General features: G+C 36.5%; 2 protein-coding genes across 2 annotated transcripts; both read left to right on the forward strand.

Annotated features, from left to right (window-relative positions):
* The first annotated feature begins 313 nt into the window (after positions 1-313).
* gpaa1 (glycosylphosphatidylinositol anchor attachment 1) lies at positions 314-9,895 on the forward strand. Its single transcript, XM_026207041.1, has 14 exons — positions 314-435; positions 536-568; positions 1,224-1,328; positions 1,427-1,606; positions 1,682-1,793; positions 2,739-2,886; positions 3,874-3,975; positions 4,091-4,287; positions 5,461-5,657; positions 5,788-5,941; positions 6,499-6,570; positions 6,950-7,146; positions 7,236-7,406; positions 8,829-9,895. Exons 3-14 carry the CDS (start codon positions 1,255-1,257, stop codon positions 9,070-9,072), a joined length of 1,848 nt encoding a protein of 615 aa, XP_026062826.1. The 5' UTR covers positions 314-435; positions 536-568; positions 1,224-1,254; the 3' UTR covers positions 9,073-9,895.
* Positions 9,896-12,178: 2,283 nt separating this feature from the next.
* Positions 12,179-18,277, forward strand: rpe65a (retinoid isomerohydrolase RPE65 a). The gene is made up of 14 exons (XM_026207304.1): positions 12,179-12,323; positions 12,626-12,708; positions 13,099-13,249; positions 13,833-13,940; positions 14,015-14,156; positions 14,230-14,377; positions 14,470-14,551; positions 15,413-15,545; positions 15,636-15,775; positions 16,121-16,250; positions 17,485-17,599; positions 17,695-17,789; positions 17,874-17,985; positions 18,061-18,277. The coding sequence occupies exons 1-14, from the start codon at positions 12,313-12,315 to the stop codon at positions 18,204-18,206; spliced, it is 1,596 nt and encodes a 531-aa protein (XP_026063089.1). The 5' UTR covers positions 12,179-12,312; the 3' UTR covers positions 18,207-18,277.
* The last annotated feature ends 1,717 nt before the right edge of the window (positions 18,278-19,994 follow it).

The raw sequence follows: 19,994 nt of genomic DNA on the forward strand, positions 1-19,994 counted from the left end.
TTATGTCTTTCTCAAAACTATGCGGCCACGTAAAGGTAAAATATTAGGTAACTCAGGAAATTCAAATAATTCATCTGTACAATTAAATGTGAAAATGATAAACGAAAAACTACATAAACATAATAATGTATGCATGATGAATACTCGTGTTATGAAAATCAAAGTGACACATATGTGGCATAATTGTGTGAACATAAAATACAAATAATTTTGTAAAGAATATATCTTTGTCATATTTCCTCTTCTATGCATGTTATTTTATTTTTAAGAGCGTTTAAAAAAAAAAAACCTCGCTAAGCCACGCCCCTTTAGTGTCGTTCACAGGAAGTTGGTCTGCTCCGCGCTACTTCCGCCCGCGAGCCGGAACAGTAGCGTGAATAAATGAATGTAGTGCAGCTGCAAATGAAACTGTATTTTATCGTTTACTGTCTCTAGGTGAGTAAACCGACACGTTGATATAGTTCAGTTTATCCGCCTGTTATCACCGGTTCTGTGGTTGTTCTGAAGGTCTTCTAATGAATGTTGTTCGTCGCAGGTGATGCAGAGCTAGTGTCTCACTCATTCTCAGGTAAACATCTCAATAATGACACAAATCTGCTCTATTCACTCTTACTAATGTCTTTTCATTTTACTGATTTGACTTTGCGGGCGATTTTGTGTCGGCATTTCCTTTTTATGAGTAGATTTAATTCAATTTGACAGTCGCTCAAAATATCATATCATAATTTTCAATTACGTTATTGTAAGCGACCGTTTGCTATCACCGATTTTATTATTATTATTATATAATGTGTGTTAACACATTATTTTGATGGTCCCTTTTGAGCATTCTGTTGACAATAAGTAACTTTGCACCTACATATCAACTAACTCTCATTAGAGTATTAGTAGCTTTATCTGATTAATATCTGCTAATGTTTTTGTTCTGGTCTCTTAACAGACGATCTTCTGACTTTAATTAACTTTGCAAGCACATATACCAACCGTAACCCACACCTAATGCTCTAATGAGAGTGTAATGTTATTTACAGTCAACCGAATGTATTAAAAAAGGATCCATCACAATAAAGTGAAACCATTATTGTTACTCATTGTTACTCATAAGTTATGTGCCTGTCCAGAAATGGACTTTATACGTACAAACACATTTGTCTGTGAGGTTGTTAAGACTTCATCTCTGATGTTTGACCAGTGAAAGTCATTAGAAGTGTTTGATTGATCAGGTGTGTTGGAGAAGAGCAGTAGGTGGTCATCATGGGTCTGTTGTCTGACCCCAACCGCAGGAAAGCCCTGACCGGCCTCCTGACCCGCCTCAACACACCCATATGGTAGGTGTCTGACCTCTGACCTTTTGAAATCATCACCGGATGTTGACTCCTTCACTGTGGCATCACTTCCTTGTGTGTTCTCCATGTCTCCGGTGCAGTGTTGTGTGCTTCCTGGCGGCTGTGGTGTGGTTCATGGGCCTGGCGTTCGAGCCCTTCACGCTGCGCTCGTACATGTCTGAGAACGCCATGGGCTCCACCATGGTAGAGGAGCGCTTCTCCTCCGGGGAGCGAGCGCTGGCCCTCGCCAAGGAGTTCGGCGCGCACAAGAGGAAGGCCGGGTGAGCATCACACTGGAGTCACCGCTGTGTGATTGAAGCAGGGTCAGTCAGTAATGATGCTAGTCGTGTCTGCAGGGGGATGCCGGTGGACTGGTTAGTTAAAGCCATGAGATCCAGAGGACTGGAGGTGTTCACCCAGAGCTTCTCCCGCAAGCTGCCCTTCCCCGACGAGAACAAAGAAAGATATGTGAGTGTCTGTCTGTGTTATTCTCTCACCAAACTACTGACTGTAAGCTTAGTTTGGAATTCTTTTGCATATGCATACAGTTATTTTATATGTGTAGGCATTTAGACAAAATGCACGACTGAAGTCACTTGCATGCTTTAACTCAAACATTTCTGTGGCACGTCTTGCTTGTGCTTTTCAAACCTGTTCCAGCGGTCAGCATCTCAAGGCACATCCCATAATAAACAGGAGAACTTGAAGTTTTATTCTAGCTGATTTCACGTTTACATTTTACATTTGTTTTCTTTTAGAATGGATGAATTTGCCAGAGTTTTAAGAAAAATCTGTGCAACAAATTATTGCTTTTTTTATTATTATTTATTATTATTATTATTATTATAAGAACTGAGATTTTTTTCCTTTAGAAAGTTATACTTCCAAATGAATTGTTTTCTACATCTAACATTGCCTAAGCAAGTTATGTCTATGTGTAAGTATATTATTTATTATTCTGGGTGTTTTTCAGTCAGAAGATTAATTGCATCCAAAATAAAAAGTTTTTGTTTGCATAACATATATGTGGGTGTGTTCTGTGTATATTTATTATGTTTACATAAATACAAACACAGACAGTATATATAAAATTATATGACTTAAATTACAGATAAATATATTTAATATATAAACATAACATTTTTCTTAAATATACCTGTGTGTGTGTTTTTATATACATGAGAACACACACATATATTATGTAAACAAAAACTTATTTTGGATGCAATTAATCTTTTGACTGAATCGTTTGAATATACAGTATATAAAAGGTCACTTTTGCTTCAGATTTCTGTTATTCTAATAATTGTGCAAAACTGTCTAGTGCAACAAAAGTACAGACCGTGCAAATGATTTTCCCAAAATACAGAGACAATTGGAGAGTGCAGTTGATAATCAGCGTGTTCTGTTCAGATGGTTCGAGGCACGAATGTGTACGGGATCCTGCGAGCTCCTCGCGCTCCTCGGACCGAGGCTCTGGTCATCACTGCCCCCTGCAGTCCTGGAGACAGCAACAACCAGGCGGTCGCTCTTCTGCTGGCTCTCGCGCAGTATTTCAGGAGTGAGACCCTTTCTGAGCACGCTCTGTTTTCAGACTCAACCTTGATTTCTATCAGTCTTGCATGACAAAGTTACAAAACCAATCTTTACTTTAGTGTTTTTGCCCTAGATATAACCTAAATATAATAATACTCAATATTATTAATAAAAACCCATATACTGGTAAGTAAAAGGTTTCTATGGTGCCTTTAAAAGTTGCATGAGTTTGAAGATTGAAGATTTGCCCGTTATTTTGGCTTGTTGACTACTTTTACCTTTAAAGATATTTTGAAGGTTCTTCTGTAAATTAGCGAGTAACGCCACACATGTAACGACAAGAATATTCACGTTTGTCTAATGCATAAAAAAGTTAATGTTTTTAAATGTCAGAACAGCAGTTTAAAGCCTTATGAAGTGTTTTTTGTGTTTTTTAAAGATTTCTATTTGACGTTTGATCAGCACCAATCAGTCTAAAATGTAAAAAAAAAAAAAAAAAAATTGAAAATTTGACATTTTGTTCAAGATTGTTTTTAATAAATGTAATGCATTTTCCATAACTGTTAATTATCATATGAATTCAGTGTTTAAAATTTGAATTAAGTATTGACCTAAACGTATTCCTCTGGTAAAATATCCATGAACAGATGGCTACATACAGCCTTCTGTCTTTGTTTGTAACTGCTTAGAGCCACCAAGTGTCCAGGCCCTGACAAAATATAATGTTTCTCTTGCATAGATATAAAAATCTCATTGCATTTAAGAATTATATCCATTGGCGTAAAAGTAGCCACTCTCACTACCGAAGTTATGGATGGATTTGAAGATGCTAAATTACAGTTTTCATATTTGAACTTGATTTGATAATGCTTAGTTTGGGTAAACGGCATAAGACTAGTGCACGAAACAAATACTGTAGATCTAGATGGAAGCCAGTAGATTTTGATTGCATTGATGCAAGGATTCCAGTTGTGTTTGCTTTAGTTTAGTTTTGTCCCCGTCTTCTTTAAAGACCAGGTTTACTGGGCCAAGGACATCATATTCTTGGTGAATGAGCACGATCTGATCGGCACGCAGGCCTGGCTCGAAGGCTACCACCACACAAACATCACAGGTGTGTACAGGTCAAGCATGAAACATGACCTAAGAACCCGATTCCGTAATTGAACGTATTTGAATTGAACACATTCCCGGTTCCATCCGTGTTTATGTTTCCGGTTCTTGCTCAGGAATGGAGTACTCGCCGCTGCAGGGTCGCGCGGGGTCAATTCAAGCCGCCCTCTCATTGGAGCTCAGCAGTGATGTCATCACCAGCCTGGACCTGGTCCTAGAAGGACTCAACGGTCAGCTGCCCAACCTGGACCTGGCCAACCTCTTCTATGCCTTCTGTCAGAAGTTAGGAGTCCTGTGCACCATTCAGGGAAAGGTGGGCTTCTCACGCACAATGAACTTACTACAAACACAAGCTCAAGCGTCTAAACTACTTTGAATCTAATCAATAGTTTTTTTCCAAAATAACACACATAATATACCCATTTTCTATTATTATTATTATTATAACAACACACCATCCACTAATTCCAAACTGTGAGTTGAACACTAAACATATTTTGAGGAATGTTTTGATCATACAGTTGACGGTAGCCATTGGCTTCCATGATATGAACAAAAATGGATGGCTACCGTCAACTTTTTGGTCAGCGACATTCTTCAGAGTATCTTCTTTTGTGTTCAGCAGAAGAATGAAACTCACACAGATTTGGAAAAACTTGAGTCTTAAGTCCTCACAAGCTGGCTTTGATGTAAAAATCTGAATTATGGAAATGTATAAAAATGTATTAGGGATGCACCAAATATCTGGTGGCTGATAATACCAGCCAGAAATATATATTTAATAATACATGCTCTGATAATAATAGCTTTGTGGAATTCTACATTTTTTGGATTAATTCTGTATATCTGATTCTTTTGCATGGGACTGAATAAAAATAATATATTGATATTTAAAATTAAGGCAACACTGTACAATAAAGTCACATTAGTTAAAGTGCATTAACTGTTGATCTTTATAATGCATTAGTAAATGTTGAAATTAACATAATAAATGCTAAAGAAGTATTGTTTTTTTCTAAGCTCATGTTAAATAAAGTAGTTAACTAATGAACCTAATTGTAAAGTGTTACCAATATCAATATAAATTCTGTCCTATATTATGGTTTATTTCAGTAAAAGTGTGGTTTTAATTGGCCTGTGTTTTTTATATTGAGTATCATTAAAATTGAGTTAAATAAAAAAAAGTATTGCAAAATTACTTTATATTGTTTAATAAATCATTGCAAGGCATTTTCGGTTTTGGTTTTTGTCCAATTTTTGGTTTTTCCCAGAATTTTTATTTTGGTGCATGCCTAAGATTTATGTCAATAGATTTACACAATGGGTTTAGTTTATGAACCAATTAGCCTATAAGATGCAAACAATGAAAACTGCCAAACCAGTTCAAGTTTGGTCCACAAATGAGACTTGCTCGATCAGAGAACCGCCCAATCTGGCAACGCTGTTTCACTGAACCTGGCTAGCGTTGCTGCTGATTGTGTGTTAGCTCCAGAGGAATGACTGGGACACGGCTGAGGGCTACACTCACGCGGCGCAGACCATGATGCTGATGGTGTTGAAGCAAGCTTGTGGACGGTCCTGGGGAGACCACGGCCTCTTCCTCCGCTATCACATCGAAGCCGCTTCCATTCGAGGCATCAACAGTTTCAGACACTACAAGACGGACATCACCACCATTGGCAGGTTCGTTTTTGCATTGCACAGGAAATTAGCTGTGATGCTTGAAAATATACATCCAATATACTAAGAGCCATGACCAATGCTAACCACTTTCTGATGTTGTTTGATCATGCATTCTTCTTCTGTTTCACAGGTTGCTGGAGGGAATGGTCCGTAAGCTCAACAATCTCCTGGAGCGTCTTCATCAGTCGTATTTCTTCTACCTCTTGCCCTCTCTCTCTCGGTTTGTCTCCATTGGCTACTATATGCCAGCTTTCGGCCTCCTGGCTGTCATCTTACTGCTTCGAGTATCCTTCTCAGGACTGGGTCATTCAGATTTTTAGTGCAAGGGGAAAAAAAAGGGTAGTAAAAATCGTATTTAAAAACTTTAAATACTAAATAAACTCAAGGAAGAAAAACTAATTTAATTTATACAAATAAATAGAAACTAGGACATGGAGTATAGATGAACGAATCATTGAAATCAAAATTTACAGATAAAAAACAAAACAGTGTGGTTTTAATCTATTAGAAACCATTCAGAATTATCTGTACTGAGCTAAACTCTAGTCAGTTTTAATAGGAGCACATTTCCCCACACAGACAGACTTCAGTGTGCTTCTTATATCGCTACAGACGCTGAAGGACTTGTTTTATAAGATGGACCCAGCACAACTTTTACAATTTCTTTCAAAAGTCTAATGTGGCAATAAACTTAAATCAAGTCATATATCACTACTTCATTGACAGTCAAATGTGACCACAGCTCAAGCTGCTCCATGTATTTGCATGTTTATGAACCACTGGGTCATGCAGTATTTCCGAACATTACTCTATTTTGTTATAATCCTGAGTGTGAGCGCAGGCGCTGGATCTGTGGGTTCATCTGGGAGCACCAGCTCTCACAGCAGTGGATGGAGTCACTGAAGCAGAGCAGGTCAGTCTCTTCACATTAGGTTTTCGGATAAATATCTTATACCGGAGAGTGGGATAAGTTGTTGCATGCTTTCAGGATCTCTGTTGTCAAGTAAAATGTACATCATTTACATATTAAATACTCTATGCTGCACTTCTGAAATGTTTCCAAGAGCTAAAACAGTAAATGATTCCCACTTGTGTAATTAAAGGTTATGGCGTTAATTTGAGGTCTAGCTCCATTCTGCTTAAAAATGCACCCTTATCAGGAACCTGTCAGTCCTCGATGAGTAAAATTATGTTTTAGTCCAATGTGGTAACATTAACAAGTATTTTCAGTCAAAAAATTCAACATAAGGGTTAATTATGTTTATTTTTTTATCTAAACTGTTTCTCTGCAGCCATCCAGTCCGGGTGTGCTGACCGTGTTGACCCCGCTGGTCATCAGTCACCTGACAGGTGTGGCGCTGTATCTGCTTCCTGTTCATCTGCAGGAAATGGCTGTGGAGCACTTCCCTGTGTCTGAGACTGAAGCTGTGGTGCTCACTGCTATAGCCATCTACACCGCAGGCCTGGCCCTGCCACACAACACACAGCGGTACACACACACACACACACACACACATAATACTGTGTTATATGTTTACTCTCCAGCAGGGATCATGTGTGTGTTTGTGTCTGTGGCAGGCTGCTGTCTGGAGAGGGCACGGAGCAGGGCTGGAAAGTGCTGAAGCTCACAGCTTTGCTCTATCTAGCGGTGCTGTTGGGCTGCACAGCTCTCATTAACTTCTCTCTGGGGTTCATCCTGGCCATTACACTGGTGCCGATCACTGCCAGCATCACGCCGCACATGCCCAAGTATGCACATCTCATCAAATAATCACTTATTTTTGTCAAGCATGCTCTAAAGATACTCTGACCCAATTTTGATGTGCATTAGACAATTTGTTGCATCACAATATAAGCAAAATTGAGATGTCAATAATGAGCATCAGATTAAATAACATTCCTCTGATGCAGACCCTGTAAAGTATAGACAGTGAAAACATAAATAAAAGATAATCACATTTCTCATTTCTACTGTAGTTTGCACAATCTATATTGATAATGCATGGTCACATAATTTTATCCAACCCATTAAATGAGCACCAAAGATTCATTTTTCGATTGTGGATAACTATATTTTAATGATGTGACTTTTACATGCATTGACACATTTAAAGATGCATTAAATTACGAGAGCGAGCAGAGTGTTAGGTGCTTATTAATAGCCTTTTTTACTCCCACTAATGAATGTTTGCATAATCCTAAATTAGATATCATCCGAAATTCAAAATTCATTTAATGAAATCTATTTTGGAATCTGATATTGTTTTTATAGAAGTGATCTGGTGATAGAAATTGATTGATTTGTGACAGGAGAATGCATCGAAACAAATTCAGTTTGGGTGATATGGCTGTTTTTGGTATAGCGCCTGACATAGGAATCTCAATCTTTGTGATATCAACTTCAAATTTGGAACATAACTTGGGTAGACATATAGCTTTGATTTCGTAGTGTTATATATTGTGAAAGCAGGACACTTGGCACTCTTTTAAAAACTAAAATCTAAAAAACTAAAAATTCATCCTGTGAAAGCCATTTCAAATTTTCTTTTAAAATCAATAAAAAGAATAGAATAGAGAGTACAAGTGTTAGAGGGGCAGATAAAGATAGATAGCCATTTCTTGAAGATGGAGTATTTGGAATGATACTATACTCGTCAAGGTTAGTCAGGGTTCCATATTTGGTAAATGTTTTTTAATAAAAGTGTCAAAAACTGATATGTGACAAAAGAATGCATCAAATGTTTTGGTACAGTGCCTAAACAAAATCTACATTTTTGTGATAACTTTTGAACACAGCTTGCATAGACACATGGCTTTGATTTAATAGCAATTTTAGATTACAAAATATTTAATACAATTTTACAATGTTTTATATAAAATGCAATAAAAATGTTGAGTACAGTAAATTCTTTACAATCAATCTAAACTTCTATACCTATAAAAAATGCTTTAACTTCAGCAAGAGACCAACATGAGGTCTGTTTTTTCAGAGCATTAATTTATTCAAAAACGGGGTTGATGGTTAACAAGTTAAGGATCAATCATTGGTAAGAAGTTATTACTATAGGATGAAGTGTTATTGATTCTGTATATAATAAAAACACCTGGAGGACAGGGACTGTTTCACACACACCTCTAATCTCATCTTGTGCTGTGTGTGGTGTCTGTTAGAGCTCTGAGCGCTGTGGTCATGGTGCTGCTCAGCCCTGCCTTCACCATCCTCTACTGCGTCTTCATCTACCAGGAGCTCATCGAAGCCCCCGTCAGCATCGGAGAGGGATGGATGCTCTTCCTCTCGGTCATCTCGCAGGGCATTCTTGATCACGCTCTCTACGGCTCGCTCGTATATCCACTCCTAGCCCTTTTCATCTATCCCTGCTGGCTGATGTTCTGGAACATTCTCTTCTGGAATTAACCTCAAGCAGCTTCAGGTGGAGCGCTTTTTAAAACGAACCCCACTTTGTGCCAATCGTGAAGAGTTATCTGCTGTTAGGGATTGGCAGGAGGAAGATCTCGGAGGATAAAGAGGATTTAATGGTGTGGAATCAATGATAAGAGTACTTTGGTGTTTCAGTTTTGGGGAAGGGATTTGCATGAAGACGTGTGAAAGCAAAAAATGTCCAATTCATTAGAAAATAAATCTAATATTGCTACCACATGTGTGGACATAATGGTTCTGGGTTTTTTTACCTTATAATGGAAAAGGCTTTCCATTGTTTGACATTTTTGAAACTGGAAGCTTATATTTAATATGGTTTGATACTGAAAATTGTACAAAAGGATTGTTAGCTTGTTAATTCAAGTGAAGCTCTTGTAATTTAATTCTCTGTGCATGTTACAAAAGCCAGAAACGAGATGAAAACTCAACCGAACAGAGTTTCCAAGACTTATCTTCTTCAATGCATTATATCAAATTTAATTTGTTTCAGGCAACACTGGATTTAGGTCTTTGAGTACTAAATGTAATAAAAAATCTTTGTGTGCATTTATAATAAGCCTTCCCACATCTCAAGTGTTAATAAATGGGTAATATTAATACAATTTTAAAAAGCTTAGTAAAACAGCAGTAAATTTGACCCGTTGTGGGAGGAAAGATCAGTCAAGCCACTAATGAGAAGCTCCATTGTATGATGTTACAGCCTGTTAGTTGGTCATTAATGAACAAGAACTGTCCATGTTATGAGATGTAATGGAAATATTACTAATTCTGATCAATAAACAGTGTTTGGATCAAGTAACTGATTTGAGGGATTCTTTAGCAGATCTTATTCTAATACGCCTGGGTGAACAGAGGTGGATGGTGCTGTGTGCCTGTATGTTCATGCACTGTACTGAAATTTGATATTAGAGCACACAAAGAAGAAGCAGGTCAAAGAGGAGGTGTGAAATATTTTTGTCATATTTTTACACTCTTAAAAATAAGCTCACTCTATATGAAAAATGGCAAAAAATAAAATAAAAAAATGATGGTGTAAGAGGCTGAAAAACATCAGAACAAAACAAACTAGACTTCCTGATTAAAGCTGATTGGAGATTTATACATCATCTGAAAGCTGAATAAATAATATTAGTATATAAGGCAATATTTTAACGAGATACAACTTTTTGAAACTCTGGAATCTGAGGTTGAGAAAATCATCTTTAAAGTTGTCCAAATTAAGTTCTTAGCAATGCATATTACTGATCGAAAATTATGTTTTGAATTTTTCGATACAGTAGGAAATTTACAAAATATCTTCATGAAACATGATCTTTACTTAATATCTTAATGATTTTTGACATAAAAGAAAAATTGATAATTTTGACCCCATACAATGTATTTTTGGCTATTGCTACAAAGTGACTTTTGTTGACTTCTTCATCACATATTTTCTGCACAAAGCACCAAATTATTTGCAAGCCTCATCTGTGCGCTTCCAAACTCCTCAGAGTTAAAAGTGGCTCAAACACATGGCCCCAAAGCATGCACCGGCGCTGACGAGGAGAGTTAGTCAAAAGCATCCTATCAAGCTATCTTAACAGACCAGACTGCCTGCTGCCTGACTCGTTACAGTCCGAAGTGTCTCAGATGCACGGCTGACCTGTCATCCTTCACACAAATATGTTCTGTAGCACTATTCACCAATCAATCACATGCACCAGCCTCCCAGTCTAAAACATATATAAGGCAAAAGAGGCTTGCGTATAAGAAGCTTCTGGACTTCAGCACAGCTCCTCACGTGCAACTCCATCCAGAGAAAGCACTGCACATCCAGAGAGAGCACGAGCCTCCAGTTCACACGCTCTGCTTGAACACTGGCAGATCATTCCAATCACGTGTAAACACATACAAGAGCTCAGATTCAGCCACACAGACGTTATAAACACAATCACAAATCATTCATGAAATGTAAATTACTTGTAAGTCTAGATGCACTGTAGAGACTGTAGATGTGTGCATTACTCTAAACTGATAATAATGACATGATGGGATGATAATCTTGCTGTAAAACTAGCTTGTGCTAGATATGGTTTTGCTAGACAGTAGTTTATAATAGCCTTTTTTTTGTAAACTCTCAAAGTTACGAGAGGTACTCATGCAGAATAAAATATTTATATAAATTCAGTACTTTTTTGGCAGTGCTATGCTTGTTTAGTTTGGCCGTGTTGCTAAAACGAACGTGTTTTTCACAGTTAATCTGTTCACAAATCTGTTCAGGAATGTAGAAAAAAACGGAAAGCCCTTTGTTTGTGCTGCAGCAACAAAATCATGCTTGTGACCTCAAGTTACAAAACCCTAACCTACAAAAATAAAACCAGCAACACTGGCGTAAAATAGATTTATTGCATACGTGTAGAGTCTTTTTTTCTTATTCTAAGAGACAGACTTATATTAACATTACTCTTACATTAACGTTTTTATTGCAGTCAGTTGTCAGATGAAGGAAGAGCTCACACACATGTTTAAAGCATGGTTTTGGCTGCTAGACTGACTCACTTTATAACTCGGTGAATCCAGTGTTTATCTTGTTTTCCCACCGGCCAAACAATGTGCTGTTTGTCATGGATTACACAGCATCTCTTCATCAGAAGACATTTGGAGACAAAACACCAATCAGTGGTTTGCTTGATTTATACGTTAGGCTATTTTAGCAGTTCAGTTTCCCTGCCACTGACAGATTTGACCGTTTTTTAGTGTTAAATATAGAAATATATATATTTAAACTGACTTCTGTCATGCAATACATAAAAAAAAATAATTATACAAATATTTTATCCTGAAAGAACCCATGTGGAAATATTCTAAACCTCAGTTACACGTGTGCATTATTATGAAAACGGCGTCATATACTTTTCTAAGTTATTATTAGCTGAATAAAGTCTTTGTTTGGGGTTTTGTCAGCTGATTCCAGCTCATTTCTGTTTCTTACATTGTTCAATCACATTTGGAGCAGCTGATTGCATCACAGCGTTCAGCTGCGTGTAAAATCTCAAATCCTATTTGAAGGAATGGCTATTGTAAAGGCATCTCAGGCTCTTGTACAATGGGCTCGTTGTCAAAGTCAGAGTAAACCTGTGTAAGAGGATCGAGTATAAAAACCCCTAAACTCAGGGCTCTGCTGACAAACCAACGAGAACCAGCCGAGTCACAGACGCGCCTGTCCCAGCAGAGATCATGGTTAGCCGGTAAGAAACCTTCTTGATTCTTTCCTGTATAACACAAGCTGTATGATGCTTATGTTTTGGATTGATGCTGTTTAAGTCATTGGAAACATGTCTGTAGTGATGTTGTAAATTTGCAAAAACATGCACAGATTCTCTCAGATTTTCCTTTGTGTGTATTTAATTTTTTATTTTACAGTCTTGTTCCTCATGTACATAGTATGTACTTATTGAAGTATTACCGAACCCTGTGTACTCACCTTGTAGGTACACTGTAAGTACATGTACACATACTGTAAAACAGACTTTTTCCTCTCATTGTTCAGTTTTGAGCACCCTGCTGGAGGCTATAAGAAGATCTTTGAGACCGTGGAGGAGCTGAACGAACCTCTTCCAGCAACCGTCACCGGTATTTCCCTCTGTTTACATCATTTTAGGCTTATTCATATTGATTGACTGACAATTTTCTGAGGAAAAGACGTTCCTTTGTAAATGTTTATAAATCAACCATGCACTTAAAATTCCTTCCATCAAAATGCTTTAGGAGGAAAAGATGATATGCTTGTTTGACCTGACTAATGAACGTTTATTTATAATTGTGCATGTGCATTTTTTATAGTTTTATATTGCATTTTTTATATATAATAGTTTTTATAAATTTCAGGGATTCAGAGTCTGGAAACAGCTTGAATTGCATGTTAACCTCTGGTCAATATATCATCATCTCCTGTGTGTGGTTGATCAATACAGTTCAGAAATAAAGTCGAGATAAAAGCCCTTGATGATGTGTCATCTGCAGGCCGCATCCCCTCGTTCATTAAAGGCAGTCTGCTCCGTCTGGGTCCCGGTTTGTTTGAGGTGGGAGCGGAGCCCTTCTTTCATCTTTTCGATGGCCAGGCGCTCATGCACAAGTTTGATTTCAGCAGTGGACAGGTCACGTATTTCCGCAAGTACGTCAAATAACCTTAACGTTACTGAGATGTGCTCCAGTTAGCTCTTTAAAAGAAAAGAACATTTGAAACATATCAGTCTTATTTTGGTATCAAAATACTGTTATAACTTTTATAAAAAAGTTTTTAAAAAAAGTTTTTTTTTAATTTCAATTAATTTAATTCCATGTCAGTTCATTACAGTTGAAGTTTTAATAATATTTTTTATAATCAATCAAATATGCTTTATGTTACTGTGCCGTTTCCTGCTCCAGTTAGCTCTTTAAAAGAAACAAATATAAAATTAATTAATATAAAACATACATTTTTTAATATAATTTTTTAAAAATAATTTTATTTTATTTTTTAATAATTTTTTTAAATATTTTTTTTTCACTAATTTTTTCTTTTTTTTTTAGATTTTATTTTATGATTTTAAATAATTTCATTTTATTTTTAGTTAATTTAGTATAAACTCAATTAAAATGAATAAGTTGCTTTGGCAAATAGCTTGTTTATTAATTTATTTTTATTGTTATAGTTTTCTTTCAGTTTCAAGTTGAATTAATAACCCTGTTATCCTTGGCATTTTTCTTTCTCACAGGTTTGTCAAAACAGATGCTTACGTTCGTGCGATGACTGAGAAGCGAGTGGTGATTACTGAGTTTGGGACCTGTGCTTATCCAGATCCCTGCAAGAACATCTTCTCCAGGTTTGATCTCTGATTGCTGGGATGCAGCACAGGTTTGGTGCATCAGGAGTCTCACATCTTCTCAATTGTGTCAGGTTCTTCACGTATTTCAAAGGCGTTGAGGTGACAGACAACTGCCTGGTAAACGTTTACCCCATCGGAGAGGATTTCTATGCTGTCACAGAGACTAATTATATCACTAAAGTCAACGTGGACACCTTGGAAACCTTGAAGAAGGTACGACAAAGACATTGATTTAAATACTGATCTTTCCAGCATTTAAAGAAATGTTTCTTGATCATTTCTAAAGGTTGACATGTGTGACTATGTGAATATAAACGGAGTAACGGCTCATCCACACATCGAGAAAGATGGCACGGTCTACAACATCGGAAACTGCATGGGGAAGGGAGCCTCGCTGGCCTACAACATCGTCCGAATCCCTCCTAAACAGAAAGGTTCGAGCTCGTACAGTCTCTGAGCAGTGTTTAGTGAATGCTGGTTAAATGAGAAATAAAGCGTTTGGTTAAATTGCAACAAACTCTTCCAGACAAATCAGACCCCATTGAGAAATCCAAGGTGGTTGTGCAGTTCCCAAGTGCGGAAAGGTTCAAGCCGTCCTATGTGCACAGGTGACTGAGCACGCTTTCATTTATTCTGCATTCGGATCTGTTTCTATAGGCAGAAAAATGCTGAAAATATAGTGTCTAACATTTTTTTGTTTTGTTTTGTTTTTATTTATTTCTGGCTTTCGTACACAAAAAATTACACAAAAAATGAAATGGTTTTCACTCTAAAATTGCTGAGAAATTTCACAGTTATCAATTAATTACATAAATTACATAATATAAATATAAATATAAAATTACATACATAAATTATGAAGTAGAAAAAAGTAGTTTTTTCTTTTAAAACACACTCAAATAGTCGATATTTGTTTTATTTACAATTTCGAAAAATCTTTTTTACAGTGTAATATTGTAATCAATCATTATAATGACCTGTACATATATATATATATATATATATATATATATATATATATATATATATATATATATATATATATAAAATACCCCCAAAAATCAAACTTTGAAAAATAGTAAATAGTTAATTTTGTGAACAGAAAATTATGAGTAGAAAAAAACACATTACAATAATAAAACAATAAGTATAAAAACACACTGTTTGAGTATTCAACAACAAATATATTTTGTTGTTACAAAATGTGAGTTTACAGTAATAGCAACTTATCAAGGGTTATTCTATGGCTTTACTTTTTTAATAATAATAATTTATAGTGTAGCTCTTATAAGAAATAAACCTGCGATTATACACTCATTTAGTTTAATCTGGAACTTAGTGGAGAAAGCATTTAGTAAATATAGCATTTAAACAGTATTAGCTTCTATTGCTAACATGCAGGTTGTGCAGTATTTGGAGCCAGATCCACAGTCGATAAACCTTCTCCTCTTCCGTCGTTCCCTTCCTAGTTTTGGGATGACAGAGAACTACTTTGTCTTTGTGGAGACGCCTGTTAAAATCAACCTGCTGAAGTTCCTGAGCGCCTGGAGTATCCGAGGATCCAACTACATGGACTGCTTCGAATCTGACGAGGAGAAAGGCGTACGTTCCCGTCTCTTGTCCTCGATGATGCTGATGTTTGATGAGTAGGGCAGTCCGTGCTGGATGTGAATGTTGTGTTCATTTCTACAGACCTGGATACACATTGCGAGGAAGCATCCAGGAGAGTACATTGACTATAAGTTCAGGACCTCCGCGATGGGTCTTTTCCATCACATCAACTGCTACGAGGACACAGGCTTCATCGTTGTGGACCTGTGCGCCTGGAAAGGGTAAGTCCTGTAAAACACAGTAAAGAAGATGCATACAGATTTCTGGAATGCAAACCAGGCATGTTTCGTAGCTCAGTGGTCAAAACATCATTGAAATCTGTTGTGCAGTTTGTGCTTTCTTCATATGTGATTGTTTAGTTTGACATATTTATTCATATCAGAGCCTTATTAGAAGTCAGGGTACTGAAAACCAAGGTGAACCAGTTTGCAACTGTAATTTCTGATGACTTTTATCAGGAATATGTAATATGCATGACTTAAGTTGTGCATATAGTATTATTAATTTACATTTAACTACATATATTTCAGGTGATATAATGTTTATAATAAGGTCTTTTTTTTCAGCTTTGAATTTGTCTACAACTACCTGTGGCTGGCTAACCTCCGAGCAAACTGGGACGAGGTGAAGAGGAACGCCATGATCGCCCCGCAGCCGGAAGTCAGGAGATACGTGCTTCCTCTGGATCCCTACAGGGTGAAAACATTAATGCTCAAGATTCAGATTTTACCTGTACTGCAAAATATGTATATGCAAAAAACAGCTGTTGATGCTAAAAATATGAAAACAGTCAGGCTCGATAAAATATATTTGTAAATGTATTTTGGGGGAAAGGAAATTAATTTCCAGTCGTACAGTAGCCTCCACTTAGTCTCAATGCAGCAGAACCTACTGGAGAATTCTAATCATTTAATAATGTTTCATTTTTTTATATTAGATTTAAAATTCTTTAGGAACTAAATGTATGTTCCTTGCTGATTTTTATTAAATGTCTTTATTTAAATGTGTTCTATATTCACATGTGTTAAAACAACGCTCTCTTCAAAACCAATTCGTACGTATTTTACGAGGTGGCTTATTCGTACGAATTTGTACGACCTCGTGCGATTTTATAAGATTTGTCTAAACCCCAGTGACGGTTAGGTTTAGGTAATTCGTACAAATTAATACAAATTGTGCAACTCGTAAAACATGTACGATTTTGCAAAAACCGTATGAATTTGTACGAGTGTGGTCGCACGAATTCGTACGAATAAGCCACCTTGTAAAATATGTACGAATTGCCGTGAGATCGGGTTGGTTGAAAACATAAATGCATTTAAAATGCTTTTTAAATACACGTGTCCCTGGATCACAAAATCAGTCTTAAGTTTCTGGGGTATATTTGTAGCAATAGCCAAAAATACGTAGTATGGGGCAAAATTATCCATTTTTACTTTATGCCAAAAATCATTAGGATATTAAGTAAAGACCATGTTCATGAAGATATTTTGTAATTTTCATACCGTTAATATATCAAAACTTAATTTTTTATTAGTAATATGCATGGCTAAGAACATAATTCAAACAACTTTAAAGATGATTTTCTCAATATTTAGATTTTTTTGCTCCATCAGATTCCAGATTTTCAAATAGTTGCATCTCAGACAAATATTGTACTTCTAACAAACCACAGATCAATGGAAATATGATTTCATATATTATTTTTCAGCTTTCAGATAATTAATAATACATCTCAATTTCAAAAAAATGCAACTGGTTTTAATTTTTATGAGAATGCAGTATATTTTGAAACATTTTTGACAGTTCATTTAAATGTGTTTATTTTAACATATATTTGAAAAAATATGTTTTGCTGTTTGGGTATATTTAAGGCAAATCCTGCAGCTTCAAGACTTTGACTTTGGACGTTTAACACTGTTTCTCACAGGAGGAGCAGGGCAAGAATCTGGTGTCTCTGCCGTACACCACTGCCACGGCCACAATGAGAGCTGATGGGACCATTTGGCTGGAGCCTGAGGTGCTCTTCTCTGGTCCACGACAAGGTACAACAAACTTGATATATATCCTTTATACCCTCAAATTAAACTGGACATTCAAACTTAATGTGATGTTTTGTCATTTGTTTCTCATCTCAAAGCTTTCGAGTTTCCTCAGATCAACTACAAAATGAACAATGGAAAGAATTACACGTACGCGTATGCGCTGGGCCTCAACCACTTTATCCCTGACAGGGTATGAATAATCACGTCATCTGGTCAGTATTTCACAACAAGTGTTGAAGGATGCATTTTTTAGGGTGTCTTTGATGATTCGTAGATTTGCAAGCTGAATGTGAGGACTAAGGAGACCTGGGTTTGGCAGGAGCCGGACTCGTACCCTTCAGAGCCGCTGTTTGTGCAGAACCCCGATGGAGTGGATGAGGATGACGGTGCGTCACATTAGCCACACTCAGAGATATAATGTGCTGTCTAGCTTGTATTTTAAGTGACATTTTATTTAACAGGTGTGTTAATGACCATTGTGGTGTCGCCTGGAGCCCAGAGACCTACATTTTGTCTGATCTTGAATGCCAAGGACCTGTCGGAGATCGCAAGAGCAGAAGTTGACATCATGTCTCCAGTCACCTTCCATGGGATGTATAAACCATAGAATAAAGTTACTGTGTATTGTACACCATGAGACTGTAAACTAATCAGAATAAAACTATGGTGTTGCACATTGAGTTTGTTTTTCTTCACAAGTGCATAAACATTCTTTCGCCTTCATATGCTTGAAAGGAAAGTTCACCAAAAAATTCCTGATAATGTACTCACCCTCAGACTGTTTGGGTTGTAGGTGATATTTATCTTCCGTAGAACAGTAAAGAAGAGTTTGAGCTGAAACTGTGATCCTTGTGAGTCAAAAATAGCAAATACAGGCAACACAAAATATCTGTGGCTCCTGATTGTATACAGTATATATATACAGTCATGGCCAAAAATATTGGCACCCTTGGTAAATATGATCAAAGGAGGCTGTGAAAATTAATCTGTGTTGTTAATTCTTTTTGATCTTTTATTTAAAATATCTATGAAGTATATTCCCATTCATGTTCACAATTCTGAGTACTCCAGCGAGATTATGAACATGAAATTATCCAGCCATGGCTTCCTGTTTCACAGAAATATAAAGTGGAGGGAAAACAAAGCCCAAATGCCCTTAATCATCCATCACAATGATAAAAACCAAATAATATATTTTTAGATAGATAGATAGATTCCCATTTCCACCATCAGGACAATAATTAAGAATTTCCAATCAACAGAAAATGTTATGAAACTGCCTGGAAGAGGACATTTATTTCATAATGATATTTCCCCCCATTTTAAATTCTTATTATCCAGTGAAAGGATACATTTTTGTGAATTTTTAAAATAAAGATCAATATAATATAGATCAATAATATATATCGAGGTCTTATGAAGTAAAAGATCAGTCTGTGCAAAAAAAAACAAAAAAAAAAAAAAAAACATTTACAACATTACTACCTTTAATGTAAATCCAACTCCATATTTAGATTTGAGGGAAAAAAGTAGTTAAAGGTTCAGTGACAGCTAGGGGTTGAAATGGAAACGATTCCAAATTCAAAATAATGAAGGAGTCGTTTTCCCGCCATCTCTTCCTCAGACTGGAGACTCACGCTGGTTGCCAGATTGAGGACACGCAACTGACAGTGTAAGGCGATGAGCATTAGTTAATTAGTCTACCTGCATTTTAACATTCCTCTGGTCGTAGAGCGTCTCAGATGGATGCCAAGGCTTTTTTAAGTCAGGTAGAATCTGCGATCTTTGACTTGCTTCGTGAATCTTCCACTGGATGTCATAGCTGTGTTATCCATAAACTTGACAACCCGGGGTGTCGAAATACTATTGGGTAAATTGGCAATGGGCGGAGTCACACAGACCAAAAAACATTCTGACGAGGAATACTCACTACAAAGTAGAATTCATACATTTTGATCTCTATGTTCAACTGCAGTCATATATCAATTAAAGTTTTCACATTGACTGCTTTGTTGTTTCACATTCTTAGCATACAATGACTGCTGAACTCATGGACATGGAGTTTTATTCTCTTCAAGAAATGTACTGCGATCATCTTTAGTTCAGGCTTCATTCCAGGGCATATATTCTCACCTGTGCTGGTGTCTTCAAGAAGCTTTCACAACAGTTTTGAGATGTGTGATTTATTTATTCTAGTTTTCATTCACATTCTTCCATTTTAAACTACCTGTGTATATAACTGGAGATTTAAAATGATTTGTTTTTACTATTTCATAAGCAACTTACACATTTTCCACACTCCAAATACATTGTAACAGATAATCACATTATTATCACGGTGACATATAAACTTCAGTCTTTCAGTTTAGTGTTTTAACTATCATTTAATTCAGAA

The sequence above is a fragment of the Carassius auratus genome, chromosome 27 (assembly GCF_003368295.1).
Source record: "Carassius auratus strain Wakin chromosome 27, ASM336829v1, whole genome shotgun sequence".
NCBI classification, from domain to species: Eukaryota; Metazoa; Chordata; class Actinopteri; order Cypriniformes; family Cyprinidae; genus Carassius; species Carassius auratus.